The sequence below is a fragment of the Bufo gargarizans genome, chromosome 6 (assembly GCF_014858855.1).
Source record: "Bufo gargarizans isolate SCDJY-AF-19 chromosome 6, ASM1485885v1, whole genome shotgun sequence".
Lineage (NCBI taxonomy): Eukaryota > Metazoa > Chordata > Amphibia > Anura > Bufonidae > Bufo > Bufo gargarizans.
In genome coordinates, this window is record NC_058085.1 from 60,565,553 (window position 1) to 60,583,402 (window position 17,850).

At 44.3% G+C, this 17,850-nt stretch overlaps 1 protein-coding gene across 1 annotated transcript in view; it reads left to right on the forward strand.

The window, feature by feature from the left end:
• ACSF2 (acyl-CoA synthetase family member 2) overlaps nt 1-17,850 on the forward strand; it is a 170,414-nt gene that overhangs the window by 63,957 nt on the left and 88,607 nt on the right. Inside the window, exons 2-4 of the mRNA XM_044300135.1 lie at nt 10,004-10,199; nt 11,427-11,555; nt 14,826-14,879. Of these exons, the coding sequence (XP_044156070.1) occupies nt 10,004-10,199; nt 11,427-11,555; nt 14,826-14,879 (379 nt within the window). The remainder of the gene's footprint in view (nt 1-10,003; nt 10,200-11,426; nt 11,556-14,825; nt 14,880-17,850) is intronic.

Consider the following 17,850-nt stretch of genomic DNA (forward strand, 5'->3'; position numbering starts at 1 on the left):
AATAAGAAATTAAAGCTGCATCGGGATTGGTTGCTATCGGCAATAAAGACAATGAGACACTTTCATAAAATTCTGTTGCTACTTATTTACTACGAACCAGATTTATGTCCCTATAGGGTCCTCAGGAGACTGTAACAAAAATCAAACCACGGTCACCTGACCAAAAACTCCTTTTAGGGGTCCTATCTATATGTTAAAACTTATTTACTACCATTCAAAAAGAAAAAACTGAGAGAAAAAATTGGACATTTAAGCCCACCCCTTGAACCACCTGACCTGACAACACCCCCATGCTGGTGAAATCAGGACTGTTGGAAAGTATGAAGCTATCAAGGACTACTGTGATATCAAGGACTACAGAAATTCTGTGATATTTTAATGGCATCATAGGGGCGGTTTTAAAGCGATGACTGCTTCTAAAACAAGGGCCGATACACTCCACAAAGTCATCATCTGAGCATGTACCGTTTGGTGAGTCTTATGAACTTCACATCCCCAATGCACTAGGCTAACAGTAGATGCTGAAGGGTACTTTCACACTAGCGTTGTTAGAATCTGGCAGGCAGTTCTGTTGCCGGAACTGCCTGTCGGATTCGGCAAACCGGTTGAAATACCGGATCCGTCTCATCCGTTATCATCTTATTTCAAACGGAATAACGGAGCCAGTATTTGCATTTTTCATAGATCAAAAGAATCAATTTCAGATGCAAATGGTACAGTGGCTATAAAAGGCAACCGAAGGTCACATACCCCTCAGATGCTGCCTCAGAAGATAGCAAAGATGATGCCGGACCACATTCAGTTTGGCTTTCAGGCTCTAATCCTTGTTTTCCGCTGAAGAAGAAGTCTTTGAGACAGACGGCGCCATCGCTATTGGGTGCATCCGATCACTACTGCCAGAATGAGAAGAGGAGCATTCGAAGTTCTGTTTCTCGAACTGCGGAATTATCCGGACAAGTTTCTTAACTACCTACAGATGAGCGTCTTCAATTTCGAGGATCTGCTACAAAGGGTGTCTCATCACATCAAAAGACAGGACACCATTTTTTGTCAAACTATTTCACCTGCAGAACGGTTAATGCTTACCATAAGGTAATTGATTCTGATAGATTTCTGGCAACAGGAGAAAGTGTGATGTCTCTCTATTATCAATTTCGTCTAGGAATATCAACAATTTCCTTGATTGTGAAGGATATGTGCCATACTTTGTGAGAGCAGTTGCATGCAGAATTTATACCACATCCAAGTAGGCAACAGTGGATCGAAATTTCAGAAAAATACCAGTTTCCTTATGGTCTTGGGGCAGTGGACGGGAAACATATATACGTATTATCAAGTCCCAAGGCACTGGTTCAGAGTATTTTAACGACAAAAAATATTTTTCAATTATATTAATGGCCATTGCTGATGCCCAGTACTGTTTTGTGGCAATCTATGTTGGGGCTTATGGTCGAACCAATGATTACATGGTCTTAAAAAATGCTGACATGGGTCGAAGGCTATACAATAGACAATTTGATTTTCCACCACCTCAACCTCTACCAGGTACTGATGCTCCCCCAATGCCCTTTGTGTTGGTTGCTGATGAAGCGTTTCAGATGTGTGGCAATCTAATTGCCGTATTTTTCGCTTTATGAGATGCACCTGATAAGACGCACCAAGGTTTTTGAGAAGTATAATAAGAAAGAAATACATTTGACCAAAAGGTGTACTTTTGGTGGGTTTTCAACTAAATTGTTTCTTATTAAGTGCCAATTTTCAATGAAAAAAAGGAAGTCGACTGCAGCTTCTTTGAGACACTGCCCTGTACAGGTTCATGAGACAGAGCTAAATCTAAGTATCTGACGCCCCAGACTTACTGTCACAAGTATCAATATGAATTTAATTGCACAGACAGTAAGCACACAAAGTAATAAAATACATAAGAGGGATCAGGTAAATAAATGCATTTTTTAAATGTTGGAACCCCAGGCTAAGACATGACATGAGCCTCCCAAGTGCAGTCATATACAAAGACATGCGGTAAAGACTCCTGAAGACAATGAAGAACTCACCTTTCTGTGCTCACAGCCCTCACAACCTGCTGCAGGCGACCAGCACTTGTCATCTGCTGTCCCAGCTGCAGACAAGGACTCTGAGGACAGAAGTCACATGCAAGGACCTGCTATTAATGCCTAGTAGACGAAAGGTTTCAGCAGGGTAGGAGCCAATGGCCGTGTCATCTGCAGAGAGTCACCCCATATGCAGAGGGTAACATCCTTGACACAATGGCATGAATACTGGTCATAATAACAAAAGAGCAACTGGCATAAGACAGACATTCATTCACAACCCTAACTTTCTGCTGGCAGAGAATGTTAACCCTTTTCGAGCACGGTAGAGGTCATCTGTCCTACAGGAAGGAGAGTTCACATAGTGACTATCAAAACGGCTGGCAGGCCGGCAGCGCAACGTCACTCACTCAGTAACGCTCGTAAAGACTACTGTGAGCGGGGCCTGGTGTAATGGAATACAGTGACTGCATTGGGCCCCGCCACGAGTGCAACAGCATTTGATGGCCTCCAGACCCTCCTCCCACCCCGCATGATAGAGGTTTACTGTAACTGATACATCACAGGCCGCACTGAGCAGCATAGCGGCCGGTGATGTATCAGTGTAAGACATTTATAAATTGCACTATTCGCTTTATAAGACGCACTAATGCCACCGCCCCCCCCCCCCCCCAAAGTGCGTCTTATAAAGTGAAAAATGCGGTAAACCTTATTGCAGCCGCGGATTAAATCAGAGCAAACACATATTCAACTACCGCCTGACTAAGGTCAGAAGAATGGTGAAATGCGCATTCGGCATTCTGGTGGCTAAATGGCGGATTTTCACCAAACCCGTTCAACTAAAATTAGAAACTGTTGATGAGGTAGTAAAGGCATGTGTGGTGTTACACAACTACCTACTCATAAAAGAACCGCTACATGTTGAGCTTATCCCTGAAGACAGCGATTTTGCCAGTATTGAAAGTTTTGGACCAAGGACCACTGTAGCAGTTTTCAGGATGAGAGACTCCTTTGCTGAATATTTCTGCTCCGCTGCAGGAAGAGTGGACTGGCAGGACCAAATCATTTAAATTATTAGTGGTTTTTTTCATGAAAAATTTATGTAATTTGAATATCTTCTAGATGCAGTTTGGTTGCGTGGTTATGTGGGTGGGGGGATACAGTAGTGTGTTTATTGATTTTCTAAACCTGTTTTGCGTTGGGAGATTATGTCAGGCCTCTCTTCTCCACAGTAGTCTTCAAAATATAGTGTTGGGAGATTATGTCAGGCCTCTCTTCTCCACACTAGTCTTCAACATACTCTCCCCACGCTGGAGGAGCGACAAATAATTGTGACGCTCTGCCAGAGTTGGGAGATTATGCCAGGCCTCTCTTCTCCACACTGGCGCTAGGAACGGAGCGACGACCTCAGCCCACTGGTCTTGGGGTAACTTCTCCCTCGCGGCCACCTTTTTGAACATCGCCATATAGGTCTCGACATCATCCGAGGGGGACATCTTAGGGATCACCGCACGGACAGCTTTCCGGGTATCGTGGATGTTCTGGGACACTCTGGCCGCTTGCAACATCATGACATGTTGTAATAGCAGCTGGTTAGTTTCCTGCTGCTGCTTGTTAGCCTCCCGCTGCTGCAAGTTAGCCTCCACGAGGGCTTTAACGACCGCCTCCATTTTGTTAGGGTACATAGGTCGTAACCTTGCCGGCTTAAAGTTGGACCTACACTTTTGCCCGGGAAAAAACTAAAAACTTTTCGGCCTTCGGGTCTGCCTCACTGCATTTGCCCGCATCCGACACCAATTGTGGGGTTTTGCTCTGGTAGACAAGCTAGCGGACGCAGTATAGAGGCAATCACAAAGTCTTTAATTTAAACAGTTCGGTGTTTATTCACACATAATGAAAAACAAAATGACCGTTCACAGTCTTGGTGTTTGTTCCCACCATGCAAAATAGAACAAAATCTTCACCTGGTTAGCAGTTTTCTATTTGCAGTCCACAGCAGGCTTCAGGGGCCTGTTTCCCGGCATGCGCCTCTCAGCCCTTTAGCATGCCACAAATTCACAGGTCCCAAAACACAGAGACTCCCCAGCTTCTCTGTCAAATGGAGACTGCTGGCTGGGTTTTATATAGACCAAAAAAGACCTGGCCTGGAGCGCGGGGAGAAGCCACCCACCCAGCACTTTGGCTACTCCCAGTAGGAGCCGGCCGAGATCGGCTTTACAGCCATACTAACAACAAAACAGTGTCAGTCAGCACTAGCTGCCGCTGACACTTAAAAATACCGGATCTTACCTCACCGAGGCCAGGAATCTCGGTGACACATACCTTCCATCAATGACGGCCCCTTGCACTTTCCTACAATGGTCAGCTCAGCAGCAGACCCTCACCCCTAATGTTTTAGAGGGTCACCAGCAGGCCCTCGCCGATAATGTTTTAGATGGTCAGATCAGCAGCAGGCCCTCGCCCACAATGTTTTAGATGGTCAGATTAGCAGCAGGCCCTCGCCCCTAATGTTTTTAGAGGGTCAGTTCAGCAGCAGGCACTCGCTCCTAATGTTTTAGAGGGTCAGCTCAGCAGCAGGCCCTCACCCCTAATGTTTTAGATGGTCACCAGCAGGCCATCAATCATAATTTTTCAAGGGTGTGTATGATGACCTCCTTTATGTGCAATAAAGGGTGTATTGGAGTGCCGGTCCCTTGTAATTTTTGGCAGCCCTTTCACTTAGTGCATAGGCTTTATGAGGGTAGGAGTCCTACTACCTGAACAATTGTACCACAATGTGAATGAGGTCCTCCTTTATGTGATATACAGTTTGTATCGGAGTGCCTCTTCCTTGTAATTTTTGGCAGCACTTGCACTTTATATACAAGTAAATATACAGGAAAAAATGTTTCCTAACAATTTTTCCTCTAAAATCGATTTTATCTTCAGTTTTGTGCTTATTATTGTCAGTCTGTAAAAGTGGCGCACTACTCGGACAATATCGTTCCCAGCAGCGACCTGGGAGTCCAAGACATCCTCCCCATGCTGTTCCCGAACTATTTCAGTGAAGTTTCCATCTATTTCTGACCTTTTCCTAAGAACCAGACACCCTTCCCTCTTCAGAGCAGGGGGTGCCTGGTTTAATGCTCTGTTTCTCCCATTGACTTCCATTGTGTTCGAGCACCAGAGCTCTCGATCAACACTATTTGCCGAGCTAGGGTAGAGGGAGTGGTGAAAGCGGTTGGAGGATAGTAATGAAGAGGAGAAGGAGAAAAGAGGTAAGAAAATAGCCCGGAGGTTTGGATTGGGATGGGGTGAGACTGGGATGGGGGATGGGTTGGATAGGAAGGGGGATGGGGTGACTGGAAAGGGAGATAGGTGTGGGAAGGGGGATAGGTGTGGGAAGGGGGATAGGTGTGGGATGGGGGATAGGTGTGGGATGGGGGATAGGTGAGTGGCGGTGTTGCACTTGCCACAAGGTGCAGTCCACTAGTCTTCTGGCCTCAAACAATTGGCCAGGCGTAAACTGTTCCATCACGGGGACTAACGAATTCAAATAAAGTTGCGCCGGATTCATTTGCAATGTCAACATCGCCCCCTCCTGAAGACGACGCAAATTGTCCTCCAATCTGGCAACTCTATTTGTGAATCCCATCAAGGACTCGTAAACGAGTCCACCTGACGGCTCCTACCTGCCCTCTGGCGACGCATGATGACCTCAAATAATTGGGCTAATTGGGCGATTGTTGCGTCGCCAGGGGGTGGAGGTAACGGAACATCGGAGTTCTGACCAGTTGCTTGAGCAGGACGAGGGGGAACCACTTCTGAGCAATAAAACATATGTGTATGCAATCTACAAATGAAGTACTGTATACTTATAGCACTGCTCCAATTGCCTGTCTCCGAGGTCCTCCCAATTCGACACAATTGCCTCACCGATTTCTTGCCAGAGGAGCCGGGTTGCGTGATGGTCTGTGTGGCAATGGTTAGTGTGGTCCCACCATCTGGATGAGGAGGTTGTTTTCTATCAAAAAAAGCAGACCTCTTCCTCGTCCATTCTGGTTGAGACTCTGGAACCCTAAAAAACTAAGAAAAAAAAAAGTTAAATACAGTTTGAATTTTTTTTTAATTTAAAACACTGATTGCAAATACTCACAATAACCCGACCGCCGTGCGCTCCCCGACTTCCTCTGGCAGAGGCTCGAAGGCCTCTCTGAGAGGCAACAGGACGAGATGGCTGTAAAATAAAATAATTTTTTTTTATTTCAGAACATACAATAACATTTATTTTTGGGGAAAAAATAAATAAAAGTAAACATCTACCATTTGCTGACCTCCACCTCCACTTTCACCATCTATAGTTTCTTCTTAGCCGGGATGCAATTCCTCCACAGACGATGACTGCGAGAAAAAATAAAAAACATAATTAGAATAATGGCAAAATATTACAGTGGGGCTTGCTATAATCCGACATGCCGTATCATATAGGCGAGGAGTGCTCTCGACATCACTTGAAGAAGATATGTCTATTAAATTTTTTTTTTAGATTTGAACATTACACACGACACGCACACCCACGTAAATATTATTTACTTTCCATTTCTGGAACTTTTTTATTGTCTGTGGGCCTGTGTGGCGGGCTGGCGGGCTGTGTGGCGGGCTATCTGGCGGCCTGTGTGTTGGGCTGGTGTCCTGCCCGGAAGGGTGATGTCTGCTGGTAGGCAGAACTAAAAAAATATTAGTTATATTCTTGTACCTATGACTACTACACCTAGCACCCCCTATGTACTTATACTACCTGCAGTCTCTATACAATAGTACAAAGGGACTGCAGATAGTATAAGTACATAAGGGATGCTAGGAGTAGTAGTCCTAGGTACTGCAACTGCTAGCATCCCCTATGTACTTATACTCCCTGCTTTTTCCATACAATAGTACATAGGGATTGCTGGTAGTATAAGTACATAGGGGATGCTAGGAGTAGTATTCCTAGGTGCTGCAACTCCTAGCATTCCCTATGTACTTGTATTGGAACTGCAGGTAGTATAAGTATATAGGAACTGCTTACATTAAAAAAATTTAATGTGGCACAAAAAAACAACAACAACTTTATACTCACATTCAATGGCGTGCTGCCTTCTCCTACGCAGGCTGGAGCAAAGACGCCAAAAGGAAGCTGCGAAACCAGCTCCTCCTATATTCAGGCGCAGACAGGAAAAACGAATTTGGTGACGTGGCAATTTCCGGGAACCCTTGGTACTGGATCCAACATTAATACAGGGAGTGCAGAATTATTAGGCAAGTTGTATTTTTGAGGATTAATTTTATTATTGAACAACAACCATGTTCTCAATGAACCCCAAAAACTCATTAATATCAAAGCTGAATATTTTTGGAAGTAGTTTTTAGTTTGTTTTTAGTTTTAGCTATTTTAGGGGGATATCTGTGTGTGCAGGTGACTATTACTGTGCATAATTATTAGGCAACTTAACAAAAAACAAATATATACCCATTTCAATTATTTATTTTTACCAGTGAAACCAATATAACATCTCAACATTCACAAATATACATTTCTGACATTCAAAAACAAAACAAAAACAAATCAGTGACCAATATAGCCACCTTTCTTTGCAAGGACACTCAAAAGCCTGCCATCCATGGATTCTGTCAGTGTTTTGATCTGTTCACCATCAACATTGCGTGCAGCAGCAACCACAGCCTCCCAGACACTGTTCAGAGAGGTGTACTGTTTTCCCTCCTTGTAAATCTCACATTTGATGATGGACCACAGGTTCTCAATGGGGTTCAGATCAGGTGAACAAGGAGGCCATGTCATTAGATTTTCTTCTTTTATACCCTTTCTTGCCAGCCACGCTGTGGAGTACTTGGACGCGTGTGATGGAGCATTGTCCTGCATGAAAATCATGTTTTTCTTACCTTGCAGACTTCTTCCTGTACCACTGCTTGAAGAAGGTGTCTTCCAGAAACTGGCAGTAGGACTGGGAGTTGAGCTTGACTCCATCCTCAACCCGAAAAGGCCCCACAAGCTCATCTTTGATGATACCAGACCAAACCAGTACTCCACCTCCACCTTGCTGGCGTCTGAGTCGGACTGGAGCTCTCTGCCCTTTACCAATCCAGCCACGGGCCCATCCATCTGGCCCATCAAGACTCACTCTCATTTCATCAGTCCATAAAGCCTTAGAAAAATCAGTCTTGAGATATTTCTTGGCCCAGTCTTGACGTTTCAGCTTGTGTGTCTTGTTCAGTGGTGGTCGTCTTTCAGCCTTTCTTACCTTGGCCATGTCCCTGAGTATTGCACACCTTGTGCTTTTGGGCACTCCAGTGATGTTGCAGCTCTGAAATATGGCCAAACTGGTGGCAAGTGGCATCTTGGCAGCTGCACGCTTGACTTTTCTCAGTTCATGGGCAGTTATTTTGTGCCTTGGTTTTTCCACACGCTTCTTGCGACCCTGTTGACTATTTTGAATGAAACGCTTGATTGTTCGATGATCACGCTTCAGAAGCTTTGCAATTTTAAGAGTGCTGCATCCCTCTGCAAGATATCTCACTATTTTTGACTTTTCTGAGCCTGTCAAGTCCTTCTTTTGACCCATTTTGCCAAAGGAAAGGAAGTTGCCTAATAATTATGCACACCTGATATAGGGTGTTGATGTCATTAGACCACACCCCTTCTCATTACAGAGATGCACATCACCTAATATGCTTAATTGGTAGTAGGCTTTCGAGCCTATACAGCTTGGAGTAAGACAACATGCATAAAGAGGATGATGTGGTCAAAATACTCATTTGCCTAATAATTCTGCACTCCTTGTACATCTCAATGGAAATTAATGCTGGATCCGGCAAGTGTGGCATTGTTCCGGTATTTTGGCCGGGGAAAAAAACTCAGTATAATGTCTCCTTGTGGCCCCCATACAGTATAATGTCTCCTTGTTGGATGGGTATTTATCGTGATATATATCATTATCGCATCATCGCCCAACCCTAGTATGATCTGCTTTAATATACTTAATAAACCACTGAAATTATTCCTTTAAAACCAGATTGGCGTAAAAAATGGAAAAAGGGATATTGATCTTATTTATCTATTTTTCATGGATATCTGTATGGGCTGGAACATCTTTTAGCACAAAAATCATCTGAATAGACATATATTTCAGAGTACATTCACACGACAGCAACAAAAAAAAAGAAGCCCATTAAAATCAGCTAAACTGTCAGTTTTTCATAACCATTTTGCATCATAGTCTGCATCCATTTTCTGATTGGCTTTGCATCCTTTTTTAACAACCATTAAAAATGGATGAATTTCATTGGCACTTTATTTTTCCATCCAAACCCCTGCAGTATACATAATGCCTTCCATAGAGCCCCCTGCACATCCATTGGTCCCCATAGTGCCTCCCAGTATAAGTATTGACTCCCATAGTGCCTTCTAGTATATGTAATGTGCCCTCAGTTTAAAAATAAAATAAAATACTCCTCTCATCCACTTGATCACCTGCTCCGTACTGGAGGCACCAGGACCTGACGCCTCCAGCATCATGTGACATCATGACATCAGTCAGATCATGTGACATCATGGCGCTGGGAATATCAGGTACTGCTGCCTCCAATTCGGAGCAAACTTTGAGTTTCTAGGCTGTAATGAGCCAGTCACGTGCCCTGCACTGTACTCTATTGTGAGGGAGCTGAGATATGAGGGATGTTTTTAGGGTCTCTACACTGTCGGGCGTCTGCCTGTGGAGTGTCTCCATTGAGTCTCTTTCCCTTGCAAAGAAAATCACCACATGTTCTCCTCCAAGTCAGGGTGCAAGCGGCACTCCTTATCTCAGCTTCCTGAACTCCTATGTATTCCGAATAACAAATCTACAGTATATAAAAAAAAATAGCTTTTTAGTTTATTTACTGCCATACCGATTAATGCCTTATTATTTCCTTCACAGCCGTCTCCTCGCCGATCATCCTCCTGCAGAACCAGTCACCTCCATTAGTTATGTCCATGGAACGAGCGTTCTACCATTGACCAGCCGGACTGTGCAGCAGTGTCTGTGGGACACAACCCAGCGTATACCCGATGAAGAAGCCGTTGTAGTTGTCCATTCTGGTACACGGAAAACCTTCAGCCAAATGAGTAAAGATGTATGTGAAGAGTAGACAGAAAATGTGCCAGGGGATGTATGATGGCTGGATGAGAGAGGACTAGATTTGGGAGGGTGGCAAACTGGGCAGTGGCCTGAGCCCCGATCTGCAATCGGGTCCAGTATAACGCAACGCAGATACCACACTGAAAACCTCATCAAATCTGACAACCATCCACACTCCTTGTACGTGAATGGGGTTCACATGCAAAGGAAATTTTCCAGGAGGATTGAATAACCATGGAGCTAATCCTTGGGCGGACCTGCTGCACAACGTAATGTGATGGAGCTGAGACTAAAAGTATAGACTGCTGGTGGTGCTTGGTCACACAACTAAGGTGGTGCCCCCTTTATTACACTTCGGTAATGAAGTTTTTAAATAAGGTTGTGGCAGCTGAGTGCCAGCAGTGGAATTGAAACCCATCCAGTCGTCTGCTTTGGCATGCTGTTAGTTCTATAAAAGTAGTGCATATAAAAAGAACTGCTGTCATGGCTCTTATCATTCATAAATGTGAGTGTTCCTTCAGCTTGTCAGCTATGAGAAATAGCTGAAACCAGAGAGCAACAGCTTCCACTGTAAAAGGAATCATTAGGGGAGATTTATCAAAGGGAAACTGGCTTAGTTGCCCATAGCAACCAATCAGATTCCACCTTTCATTTTCCAAAGGAGCTTTGAAAAATGAAAGGTGGAATCTGATTGGTTGTTAGGGGTAACTAAGCCAGTTTCCCTGTTGCAGCAGTGTTGATAAATCTTCCCCCAAATGTCTTTCTCCTTCACTTGTGACACTAACAAGGTATAACTGGTTTTAGGCGAGGGCTGCATGGTGACAAGTTGTGCAGTAAAAAGGGTTACGGCTACAAGGCGACATTTGTTGCGTGATATTTTACGTAATTTTTGTCAATGGTGTCTTAATACCACATGTGACGTGCTGCTACTGCGACCCATTGTAGTTATTGGGGCCGGACGGCATTCCATCAGCGTCTGGCAATGCCGGATCCGGGAGGCTGTTCCTGGGCCAGAACATCCACAGTACCAGTCGTTTGCTTAAACTTTTGACATGCTGTACTGACATCCCTAAGGTTTCATCAGTGGGGGTCTTGAGATCAACTACTAAAATGAAGGGGGAGAAGCACCCAGCTGAGGGTGGTGTCACTTTGGCGGGCATGCGGTGTACGGATGGATGCTATAAATGCAAAAATGACCTCACTGAGTGTTTTCTCTCTTCAGGTAGAGACCCTCGCTGCAGGACTCCTAGCTCTCGGCTTAAAGAAGGGAGAACGCATAGGCATGTGGGGGCCAAATTCTTATGAATGGGTCCTTATGCAGTATGCAACAGCTCAGGCCGGACTTATTTTGGTAAGATGTCTCACTCCCCTTCTCCCCCTGCCCCAGCAACAATGGGTCCCCCAACGCTCTTTGTGTCACATCACGGCAGCGCTATTGCACCACATGATCGCTGCAGCCAATCAATGAGAGCAGCAGGGGTGTCAGTATGTATGGCTCGTGACCATTGCGCCAGTGTTTTCATGTTGGTACTGCAACGTTGTAAACAGGGAGGGGGATTTAAAGGGGTTGTCCTATGACAACTTATCCTATACACACAGGATTTTATGTAACGAAAAGTAAAAAAACAAACAAAAAAACAGTCACAAGAACAGATGCTCTAGAATGGTAATTTCACGTGTTATGCACTATTATGCAGGAAAACTGAAAAATTTTCTAAAAACTGTTTAAATGGGTTTTCCCGGCAAAAGATACATAAAACTGCTCAGAATCTATGCCTGCTCATAACGCAGACAGCCAAAGATGCACCAAGTTCTGCCCCTCTTAATAAATTGGACACATCTTACGTGCAGTATTTCAGTTTAAAAACCATAGAACAACCCCAATTCCAAAAAAGTGTAAAATGTGAATATCGTATTTTTCGTTTATAAGACACACCCGATGATAAAAAGGAGGAAAATAAGAAAAACATTTTTTTCATCAGACCTCATATCAGGACATTAGATCAGACCCCTATAAATATAAGGACATCACATCAAACACCCCATAAATATCAGGACATCAGATCAGGTCCCCATATCAGCCCTTCATGTCAGACCCCCATCAGACCTTATATCAGCCCTTCATGTCAGACCCCCATCAGACCTTATATCAGCCCACATAGTGAGACCCCCATCAGACCTCAGATCAGGTGAAAATAAAAACCATCTCTTACCTGTCCTGCGCCACGGCTCCTCTCCACCTCCGGCAGAAGTCGTGCTTCCCGGCCTGTGCTGCTCTGTCACCTGACTGCGTGCAGCGTCAGGTCATAGTGCGTGCAGCGTCGGCGTGTAGCGTCGGCCCCAGCAAGAAAGATCGGGGAGTGTGAGTACTACAAGCACTTGCGGCGCTTTGCTCCCCTCTCCCAGCACCTAATTCATACTAGTGAGCGCTAAAAATACGGTAAATGTAAATAAAAACAGAATGCAATGATTTGCAAATCTCACAGGCCCATATTTTATTCACAATAGATCATACACATAGCAGATATTGAAAGGGAGACATTTTACCGTTTCATGAAAATATTAACTCATTTAGAACTTGATGGCAGCAACGCATCTCAAAAAAGCTGGGACAGGACATAACTGCCATTGTGTAGCATCCCCTCTTCTTTTAACAACAGTCTGTAAACATCTGGAGACCAATTGCTGGACATTTGGAGAGGACTGTTGTCCCATTCTGGTCTGATGTAGGATTCTTGCTGCTCCACAGTCCAGCGTCTTCTTTGCCGTTTGTTTCTTTTCATGATTCGCCAAATGATTTCTATGGGTGAAAGGTGTGGACTGCAGGCGGCCAGTTCACCACCCAGAATCTTATGTGAAGCCATGCTGTTGTGAGGGATGCAGTATGTCCCTGAAAGTGACGTTCTCTGGATAGAGCATGTGTCATCCGAAAACCTTTGTATACTGTTCAGCATTGATGGAGCCTTTCCAAGTGTGTAAACTGCCCACACCATAGGAACTAATGCAAGCCCATACCATCTGATAACAAGCTGGATGGTCCCTCTCCTCTTGAATCCTCAGACCATGGCATCTGTGGTTTCCAAAAAGAAGTTCAAATTTTGATTCATCTGATCACAGAATTGTTTTCCATTTTGCCTTAGTGTATTTTAAATGAGATTTGGCCCAGAGAAAATGGCAGAATTTCTGGATGGTGTTCACATGTGGCTTCTTTGTATGGTAGAGGTTTAACTTGCATTTGTGGATTGCACGGCAAACTGTGTTTCTGGGAGTGTTCCATTACAGAATCCTGCCTGGATTTAATGCAGTGCCGTCTGAGTGCCCATAGATTATGAGCATCTAATATTGACCATCGGCCTCGTTACTTGTGCACATGGATTTCCCCAGAATCTCTGAATATTTTGATGATATTATGTACAGTAGATAGTGGGATATTTAAAGTATTTGCAATTTTATGTTGCAGAACATTTTCTTCTGAAATTGTTCCAACATTTTTAGACACAGTTCTTAGCAAATTGGTGAACCTCTTTCCATCTTTGCTTCTGAGAGACTCTCCCTCTCTAACACGCTCTTTTTATACCCAGTCATGTGGCTTAGTTGCAAATTGCCCCTTCTGATATTTTTTTTATTAGTATCGTTTACTTTTCCAGCCTTTTGCTGCCCCTGTCCCAACTTTTTTCCGATTCGTTGCTGCCCTCAAGTTTTAAATGAGTTAAAAAGGTTGACCCATCTCAAACATTGGTAGCATATCACTTGGATATGCCACCAACGTGTGACCTCTGGGACCTGCTCCTATCTCTAGAACAGTACCCGCAAAGTGAAGGAGTGCGGACGGCTCATGAGCAGCCATCCTTAATTCATTTCTAGAGTGGTGAAAATGTTCCACCAATAGCAATATTCATACATGTGTGCTAGCTACAGTGCCCCTATACCCCTTCAGTGCCTCTGTACTCCATCAGCGCCCCTATACTCCGTCAGCGCCCCTATACTCCGTCAGTACCCCTTCAGTGCCCCTATACCCCTTCAGTGCCCCTATACTCCGTCAGTGCCCCTTTACTCTGTCAGTGCCCCTTTACTCCGTCAGTGCCCCTTTACACCGTCAGTACCCCTTTACTCCGTCAGTGCCCCTTTACTCCGTCAGTGCCCCTTTACTCCGTCAGTGCCCCTTATACTCCGTCAGTGCCCCTTATACTCCGTCAGTGCCCCCTATACTCCGTCAGTGCCCCCTATACTCCGTCAGTGCCCCCTATACTCTGTCAGTGCCCCCTATACTCCGTCAGTTCTCCAGTACTCCAACATACTTACTTCCTCCATGTTTCTACCTCTGATTCTTCTAACAGGAGTTTTTATCGTCCTATCAGAGACTGGCACTGGAGCAGACAATTTAGACAGAGAGGATACCAGATATGCTGCATCCAGGCATAGTACCAGGACTCCATCAGGGGTTTCCTGAATCTAGGACTTGGTATGGGGATAGCTATAGATATGTAACATTGTAAGTCTTTCAAAGTTCAGGAATGAACTGCCCACTCTTCTCAATCTAGTACAGAATCTGGTAGGGTGAAGCCTATTCATATTATTAGCTGTATCTCCTTCGTGTATAATCATCTTGTGCTTTTTCCAGGTCTCTGTGAATCCTGCGTATCAAGAAAGTGAGGTGAAATATGTGCTGAAGAAGGTACCGTATATTAGACTTCTCATTTCTTGTATTTTCTTCCAGTCAAATGTTCATGATCCATATCAGATAGCGCTGCTTGTCGATAGGGTTAACAACTTGTGGGAAAAAAACTGATGTGTATACAGAGATACTGTAGGTGATAGGACTGACTCCTGGACTTCAAAGTCCACAATGAGCAGAGATTTAAATGAATGAAATACAAGTTTTACTGAATATTTTTTCACAGAACTATATAATAGCATTCTGCTCAGCTCATCCTGGTCTACAACATGCTGCCTGCAGATTATTTAGCATTTTCATGGTAACAGGTTCCCGGCACTAGCTTGAGTGCTGTGACCTCTTTAAAGGGGTTGTACAAGAATGGGGGGTTTTGGCAATCCTGCCACACTTACCTGTATCGGTAAAGGAAAGCTTACTTACCTGCTTCTTGGTGCTGGCTCTCCCTCCTGGGCTGCGACACTCCGTTGTAAACATCCAGTTTGACATCAGTGATTGGCTGTGGTGGTGAGCGGCTTTTCTTGCGTAATGACAAATGGTCATATGACACAAGGGGATCCGGTCACCTCCACGGCCAGTGATTGGCTGTGACTATGTCAAACGAGATTTTTTCGGTGAGGGAGACCAGCAGAGCATCACAGGTTTGGAGGAGAAGGGGAGCCAGCTTCGGGAAGCAGGTAAGTAATCCTCCCTTTACAGGTCCGGCTAGTTCTTGCACAACCCTTTTAAAGAGGTTGTCTGGCATTTTGATACTCGTGACCTGTCCTCAGAATAGGATCAATGGGGTCTGGCTCCCGGCACCCCATTCATTCAGCTGTTTGAAGAGGCTTCGGCGCTCCAGTGACTTCTGGAGTTTCTTCCTAGGCCTGCAACATCATGTTCATGGGTCACCTGGCCTAGTCGCAGCTCAGTCCCCTTCAAGTGAATGGGTCAGAGGTGCAATACCAAGCACAGCCGCTATATGATGTACAGTGCTGTACTTGGTGAGCTATGAGAACGCTGCGGTGGTCACCAGAGTGACGCAGCCTTTTCAACAGCTGATCCACATGGGGTGCTGGGAGTCGGACTCATAGTTCTATAGTTAATACGGTTGAAAAAAGACATAAGTCCATCAAGTTCAACCAAGGGATAGGTGGGGACGCGAATCCCAGAATGAAGTGAGACTCAGATTTCTACACATTTTCATAAGCATTAATGTCATTTACTTTCAAGAATTCATCTAAACCCTTTTTAAAACTGTCCACTGTTCCTGCTGTGACCACATCCTGAGGAAGTCTATTCCAGAGATTCACAGTTCTTACAGTAAAGAAGCTTTGACGCTTCTGGAGACTGAACTTTTTCCTCTCCAATCGGAGGCAATGCCCTCTTGTCTTTTGAGGGCATTTTACATGGAACAGTTTTTTTCCGTATTTTTTGTCTGGCCCATTTATATATTTGTATAGGTTAATCATTTCCCCTCTTAGATGTCTCTTCTTAAGACTAAATACATTTAATTATTTTAATCTTTCTTTATAACTAAGACCCTCCAGGCCCCTTATCAGTTTAGTCGCTCTCCTTTGTACCTTTTCCAGCTGCAGTGTGTCCTTTTTATGGACTGGTGCCCAGAACTGAACTGAATATTCCAGATGAGGCTGCACCAACGCTTTGTAAAGTGGTAATATTACATCCCTGCCCCGCGAGTCCATGCCTCGTTTAATGCATGACAATATCCTGGTGGCCTTAGAAGCAGCTGATTGACATTGTGTGCTGTTATTTAATCTACCATCTACAAGGACACCCACATCCTTCTCTATAAGTGACTTCCCCAGTGTTACATCCTCTAGGACATATGAAGCACAGATATTATCACTACCAAGATTATTTACTAGTTCGTGGGGCAATAAACAGTAGCTCTCTGGTGTCATCTTGACATCATGGCAGTAACTAGTCAGTATAGGATTGCAGGAGGCCTGTGCATCGGCAGTTTTACCTAATTTACATAAGTAACATATGGTGCTGTTAATCCCATCCTCAATATGATTAATTAATAAATTAAATGATAGAGGACCCAGCACTGAACCTTGGGGTACACCACTTATCACCTGGGACCATTCTGAATACGAATCATTGATGACAACTCTCTGGAAACGGTCCTTCAACCAGTTTTCAATCCAATTACAGACTATACTTTCCAAGCCTATAGACCTTACTTTACCTATTAAACGTCTATGAGGGACAGTATCAAAAGCCTTTGCAAAATCCAGAAACACTACATCCACAGCCAACCATCTGTCCAGGCTACTACTCACCTCCTCATAAAAACAAATCACGTTAGTCTTACAACTTCTGTCCATTCACTTCTATGGAAGAGGCGGGGATTATTTCTTGGTGGTGGACGGACCCCGGGAAATCTGGGGTCCTCCAGCCACAGCGCTCCTCGCTCAGTTCTCGATATAGGTGCGGGTCCCAGCGGTGGGACCCGCACCTATCAGACAATGGGGGCATATCCTAGCGATATGCCCCCATTGTCTAAGATGAGAATACCCCTTTAAGAGTCCTTCAAACATTTTTCCCCACAACAGAAGTTTAACTGGTCTATAATTACCTGTGGAGGACCTAGATCCTTTTTTGAATATGGACACCACGTTTGCCTTGCGCCAATCACTTGGCACTGTACCAGTCCCTAGAGAATCTTTAAAAATTATAAACAGAGGCACAGCAATGACTGAACTGAGCTCTTTAAGCACTCTTGGGTGTAATCCATCTGGACCCGGAGCCTTGTTCACATTTACCTTATTTAACTTATCTTGGACCATATCTACAGTTAGCCAATTGAGTATATCACTGGATGTACTAACAGCCCTAGCACCATAAATATCAGCTCCTTTCTCTTTTTTTATATATACAGAGCTAAAAAAACATTTAGTAATTTTGCCTTTTCGTTATCTTCAGGGACTAACACCCCCTTTACCATTATTTAGGGGACCTACCTGGT